General features: G+C 53.1%; 1 protein-coding gene across 1 annotated transcript; it reads right to left on the bottom strand.

The window, feature by feature from the left end:
- Positions 1-1,437: 1,437 nt before the first annotated feature.
- ASCL1 (achaete-scute family bHLH transcription factor 1) lies at positions 1,438-3,780 on the bottom strand. Its single transcript, XM_046646002.1, has 2 exons — positions 2,846-3,780; positions 1,438-2,484 (listed from the first exon to the last, which is right to left on the bottom strand). Exon 1 carries the CDS (start codon positions 3,586-3,588, stop codon positions 2,893-2,895), a length of 696 nt encoding a protein of 231 aa, XP_046501958.1. The 5' UTR covers positions 3,589-3,780; the 3' UTR covers positions 1,438-2,484; positions 2,846-2,892.
- Positions 3,781-6,487: the final 2,707 nt, after the last annotated feature.

Below are 6,487 nucleotides of genomic sequence, written 5' to 3' on the forward strand. Positions count from 1 at the left end.
ACTGGCTACACTTTCTTTGCGTACCTTATCTGGAAACTTGCAAAGGAGCTAAATTAAAAGAAAAAGAAATGGGGAGAGGGAGAGAGCCCAGCTCTGGTCCTCCAAATAAGAAGATAAAAATAAAAGCAGGCACCACAAAAGCGTCGCTCCCCTCAAGTAAGCTCTAAATTGGCCCACTGCTGGCAGAAAGTCCGATTATTTATGGCGATGAAGAATTTACTGATTTTTTCCCCCTTAATTACGCTCATCTCTTTGAAAGGGACTGAAGCCTCAATGTGCATTCTATAGAGGGTCATTTAGCAAAATGACATCAGATGCTGTGGCGTGCTCCGCGTATCGCTGCTTTAAAAAATGATTATTCTGTGCCACTAAATGGTATAGATGTACCAACACAGACTAGATTTTTAACTCTGGAAGACGTGCTGGCTCCCCGTCCTTTGTTGGGTTTTGTAAGATGCATTTTGCGCTCGGCTTTCCGCTTGGCTGGAGACACGCAAACTGAATCTGCAAGTAATCCAGGCAGCGAGCGAGGAGCCGGGGAGAGGAGGAGTAGGATTCTGATCACGTCCTTGCTAACTGACAAGAAGCGAGCCAGCCAAAAACCCACCAATTTCTTTTTGAATCTTGGTAATTGGGGACTTTTACACGCGGCTCACGCTATTCGGATAGAGTCACAAGCTTACATAGGCCAGTGTCTCAAAGCGACCACACATTTCTAAGGCTTTTATTTATTTAAATCTAAGTCCTTCTGCGGGGAACTCATATCATATGCCACCTTTACTTATAATCGATATGGGAAGTGTGTGTAGTGGGGAAAAGGAGTAGAAAATGTGTGCCTGGAAGTGAAGGAAGAGAGACACACCCACCACTGTGAGCATGGAGGAGAGGGTACCTCCCTCGTGCTCAAGGTCCAGCAGCACCATCCCTCCACCCACCCCTGGGGTCCTGGCTCATCCAGCCCTTCCACAGTTTCACAGGGAGAAACTGAAAGTGAGGGTGAGGGTTAGAAAGCAGGGTGGGGAGCTCCTCTTTCCAGTTAATTTTGGGGGGGAGTTTTAAACTTATAGTAATTTTATCAAAAGATGATGCAGCCATTAATCACCACCTATTCTCTAGGTAGATGTGTAACTTCACAGCATAAAAGGGCAAGAAACCCGTCTTTAATGAGATATATATATATATCTTGTTCCTCTACATTCGTTATAGAGTCATCTCTAGTAGGACTGGTCATAGCACTTATCTTCGTCATTTCTGCCACTGTTTTGCACCATCCTCATCTTCGCCACCCCCTTCCCTTTGGCATTTCCATAATAACTTAGACATAAGCAGTGAAATCAAAGAACAGTGAGAGGCAGCTGATTATTTTCATTTGTAAAAAAAAAGAAAAAAGTTTTATTATGAAACTAGTTTGTATAAAACAGGGTTATACACGTTTTTTGTAAGTTTGTAATAAAACAGTAAGAAAAAAAAAAAGGCAGTGATAGAAATTTCCCCAAAGGCAAAACCAACTGGCTGCCACTTTGCGTTTGGACAGTAGCTGCATAAACTTTGTTCTTCTTGAACAGTATTTAATAACATCATTAATACATTAACAAAGTTTCTAAAAAGTAAGACACATTGGTGCTGAAGTACATCTGGTGGCCTTTTGATCTCCCCTATGAGGAGAGTTCTTTACAAAACCACATAGGGAAAAATGGCAGTTGCAAGGTGAACTACACATCTAAAATAGCAGAGGTAACGCATTACATGTTAAAGTATCAAGATATACACATTTTAAACCATTTGTACAAAACTCTATAAATTTTTTCTCTCTTTCTCTCTTATGTACAAAAATATCTTAATATATCCCCAAACTGGTTAGGATAGATACAAATAGATTTTTCTTATAATAAAAAAATTCACAAAAGATTGGAAGCATTCTATGATGAAAACTGTAGAAAAGATGGTGTGAGGGAGTGGGGCTTGGGGAGGGCGCCCCGGAGGATCGGGGTTTCAAAGGACTGAGGATAGCATCATTTCACTGCAGACAAATGTCTACAGCTCATTGGGATGGGAGATACTGAGAGTAAGGACACAACCCATTTCTAGAGGGCTAAGAACTGGGCTTTCAGAGAGGGCGGAGGTGAACCTCCCAGCAAGCTCTTTCAGTTCTGCCTGTTAGTGGTGGGTGGGAGTTTCTATAGGTAATGTGCTGCTCCCTTCTGCCAGGAGCCCACTGCTTTTGCACCCAAGCTGCATTTTGTGCAACGACTCAGGTCCTAGTCACTCTTCATATCTCGTGAATGATTGGAGTGTAAAGATACTGTTCCGAGCGCATCGCTGTTCTCTAAGAGCCTTGCTTCTCAGACGTGCGTCCCTTAGTTGGCGTTGGGGTTGGGTGCCTGGGGGTTCCCCCCTCCTTTTTCTCTTCTTCTTTTTTTACTTTTCTCTCCCTTCCAACATCGCTGACGAGAAAGCACTAAAGATGCAGGCTGTGCGGTCGCCCTATAACATAAGAAGAACGGGAGAGGTTAGCGTGAACTTGGAGGCTGGTGGTGGGGAAAAATGGAGGTTTGGGAGAGGATCTGTCAGGTATGGTGCCTCTTTTGACAGGTTCTAGTACTCGGTTCTTCAGCATCTCCCCACCTCACCCCTACCCTCCAGTTCTTGGATATCTAGGCAAAGCCGCTCTCAGCTGAAACTAACAAACCAGGATTTGAAATAGACAAACTTTAACAAATCCTTTAAAGCAACACCCCCCCCCCCCCATCTCCTTGGAGACAGTCCCCCTCCTACAGACACTAAGACGGAGGAAAAAAGATGAAGACAAGAAAATACACCCTGTTCACTCTAAAAGGCAACTTACCTGCTTCCAAAGTCCATTCGTACCGGGGCCTGAGCAGGCCGAGCCCCTCAGAACCAGTTGGTGAAGTCGAGCAGCTCTTGCTCCTCGGGGCTGAGGGGGTCGTAAGAGCCCTCGTCCGAGGAGTAGGATGAGACCGGCGAGCCGGCCATGGAGTTCATGTCGTTGGAGTAGTTGGGGGAGATGGTGGGCGACAGGACGCCAGCCTGGAAGGCAGCGCTCACCGCGTCGTGCTCGTCCAGCAGCTGCTGCAGCGCGCGGATGTACTCGACCGCGGAGCGCAGCGTCTCCACCTTGCTCATCTTCTTGTTGGCCGCGCCGTTGGGGACGTGCTCCCGAAGGGTGGCAAAGCCCAGGTTGACCAGCTTGACGCGGTTGCGCTCGCGCTCGTTGCGGCGCGCCACCGCCGCCGGCTGTTGCTGCGGCAGGCTGTAGCCGAAGCCGCTGAAGTTCAGCCGGCGTTTGCAGCGCATCAGTTCGGGCGAGGACGAGCGCTGTCGCTTGACTTGCTTGGGCGCTGACTTGTGACCGCCCCCTGAGGGCTGGCCGTCGGCCGCCGGGCTCAGCTGCGGCGCCTGCTGCTGCTGCTGCTGCTGCGCGCTCTGCGCTGCTGCCGCCGCGGCCGCTGCCGCCGCGGCTGCGGCAGTGGCAAAGAAGCAGGCTGCGGGCGGCAGGAAGGGCTGCTGGGGCTGCGGCTGGGGCTGCTGGCCGGCGCCGCCGCTCTCCATCTTGGCAGAGCTCTCCATGCTAAGCGGCGGCCAAGGAGTCGCGGAATCGGAGCGAGCCGGGACGCGAGGTGCGGGGCGCACGAGGGAGACACAGACAGGACTTGGATGCACGAACAGAGAGGGAAAGAAGGGGACAGATGAAGAAGGAGCCCGGAGGAAAGTTAAACAAAATACAAAATCCCCGGGAGACTTCTTAGGGTGGGAGCAAAGAAGGTGCAAATGCTTTTCCTCCTCCCTCCCCTCCTCTTCCTCCCTCCCCTCCTCCCTTCGCGGGTTGGCTGCGGGAGCCTCGCGTGGCGCTCGCGTGTGAGGCTGCCGCTAGCGCCTTCTTGTTTAAAAAAAAAAAAAAGGCAGAAGAAGCAAAAGTCAGCGGCGAGCGCGCTCTGTTGAGTCTGCCGCTCCTCTCCCCCTAGGGCTGCGCTCTCTTGCGCCGGGTCTCGGTCTCTCCAGCCGTAGCTCAAGCTGTTTTTATTATTTTGTTAACACCCTTTCTTTCTTATTTCCTTCTTTCACTCGCCCTCCCTGGCCAGCTCCCTGTCGGTGCGCCTTCCACGTTCCCTGGCCAGAAGTGAGAGAGTGCTGGGCGGCCGGAGTGCGGCTGCCTTTTCAATGGGACACCCAGCCCCACGCGCAGCCCTGGCCCCGCCTCGCCCCCCACTCCCCGCTGCTGCAGCAAGCGGCTGCAGCCCCCACTCCCCCCTCCTCTTACCTCCTCCTCCCACCCACTCCCCAACTCCCCCTCCTCCCCTCCCCTCCCCCCGCCCATTCCCTGCGCCCGCTCCATGCAAACTCTCCATTCAGCCGGGTTTGTTGTTGCAGTGCGTGCGCCTGGCGCGTGCCGGACTCCAGGCTGAATAAACAGGCGGCGCGCTCGGGGCGGGCTGCAGCCGGGGGTGGCTCTAGACAGGGGGGGCCGGCGTCACAAGAGGGACAAATGGCTCTGGAAATTGGGGTGTATGGGTGCAAAGGTTTAGGGTGAAGTGCCCCAGGATTTTCCTGAGAACTTAGAGCAAAGCACGGGGAAGGGTTTGGGCAGATAAAGTGGCACGGGGCAATCTTGAGGTTGGGGGGAGCGGGGCTCCATTTTTTCTGTTTCCTTCTTCCCGTTCTCTTGGGAATCTTTACTGTCCTTGGGAGCTGAAGCAAATTTGCTATTGAAATTCAGAAAGACGAGGGGAACTCCGTCAGAAGTACTGGACTGTTCATGTAAAAGTACTCTTAAGACCTGAGTTCCACTCCCATTGCGTCCTCTCACTAGCTCTGTAGTCCTTGGTAAGTGGCATCCTCTCTGAGCCTCAGTTTCCTTGTCTGTAGCAACAGAAAGTTGGATTAGATGGTCTCTAATGTCCCATCCAGGTCTAAAAATTAGGATGTGCTCCCCACAAGGAGCAAGTGTGGAAGGGGTCGAGGAGAAGGGAGGTGATCACGCAAAGCGGTGTTTGTGATCAGTGCTATAGGTAGGTGTGCATGTCCGGGATGCCCCGCGGAATGACCTCGGGCTGCCTGAAGCATCGCCCCCCCACCCCCACCCCTCACAGGATTATTTCCAGACCAGCTGGGGTGGATGCAGAAAGAAGGGAGCTCTCTAGGATATTCCAGGGTTGGGTCTGAGAAGAAAGATGTGGGGCGGGGCGGGGGGAGGGTGATGGAGCTTTGGGGACTGGAGGAGCTTCTCTGGTTGTTCAGAGCGCCGCCTTAAGCACCTCGGCGGCCTTGGCGCAGCCTCCATCCCGCCCCAGGCGTGTGCCCGGCGGGCTGGTGGCAGGCGACTGGGAGCCGAGCCCGGTGGGGCCGCGTGCTGGCGCCGCGCGGGAGGGGGAGGCGCTTGCAGCCGTCGCTTGGCCGCTTGGACAGCGCCTGCCCAGGCGTCCTTCCTGGGCCCTCGGCCCTGGCGCTCTCTGGCCGGAGCCGGGTCCAGCTTCAGGGCGCCTTGGGACACGGCGCTTCGCGGAAAGCGGGCGCAGCAACGGGTCACATCTCTGTCCTGCTCTGGTGGAGGCAGGGAGTGGAGGCTGGGGCACGTCTCAGGTCGCGTCTACATAGGCAGAAGGAAGCAAAGGGTAATCATCCGGTTGATTTATCCAGGAGAAGTAGGCAGTTTTGATCAGAGACCTGGGCGAAGGGATGGTTGTAGTGAATTAACGGGATAATTGCTTCTCATTGAACTTCCTTTTGTGGAGATGGGTCTGTCTAAAGGATCCATGGAAGTGACGCAGGGAACCGCCCTTGGTATGTGTGTCTGGCTATGAGTATTGTCGGAGCAATAGTGGTGGTGATGGGTAGTAAGGACAGGTGGCTCCCGAGGTGAATCACCTCTCTTCTCTGCCTCAGTTTCCTCTTTTAAAACGAGGGAGTTTGGGAAGCATAGTACTGACTCAGGCCAAAAGAGATCAGCTCTGTAAACCTCCCTCCCCACACAGATACCTGTCACCCACCCCCCCAACCTGGGACTCGCTGACCCCACAAGACTTTGCAGGATTTACACCTCTGCCCTCTGCTCCCACCTCCCACTCCAGGAAAGGAGCTGAGAGGTCTCCAAGATCACATTTGTCTCCTCTTTCAGGAAGTGTAAGAGACGATGAGGCCTGAAGCAAAGCCACAGCACCGGTTTTCCACCCCGAGGAAGCCTCCACGACTGGCGAAAGAGCGGTTATTCAGGCACTTCCGGCCATCCACGTGCTGCAGCTGTGAGCTCTGGGTGCAGGCCGCTAGGAGGCGCCTAGGCAAAGCCTCCTTGTGGCCCATCCACTCCTCTCTCTCAAAATAGTGTGTGTGTGTTGGGGGGGGGGGTGTCGCCAACAGCGACACGTCTAACTGCGTTTTCTTTCCCATTGGGTTGAATCATGCACCCTGAGCTCCTTTCCAAGTCAGACTCTAATCATTCCACACTTAAAAGGTCCGCAGTCCTGGCTCTACC

The sequence above is a fragment of the Equus quagga genome, chromosome 19 (assembly GCF_021613505.1).
Source record: "Equus quagga isolate Etosha38 chromosome 19, UCLA_HA_Equagga_1.0, whole genome shotgun sequence".
Classification (NCBI taxonomy): domain Eukaryota; kingdom Metazoa; phylum Chordata; class Mammalia; order Perissodactyla; family Equidae; genus Equus; species Equus quagga.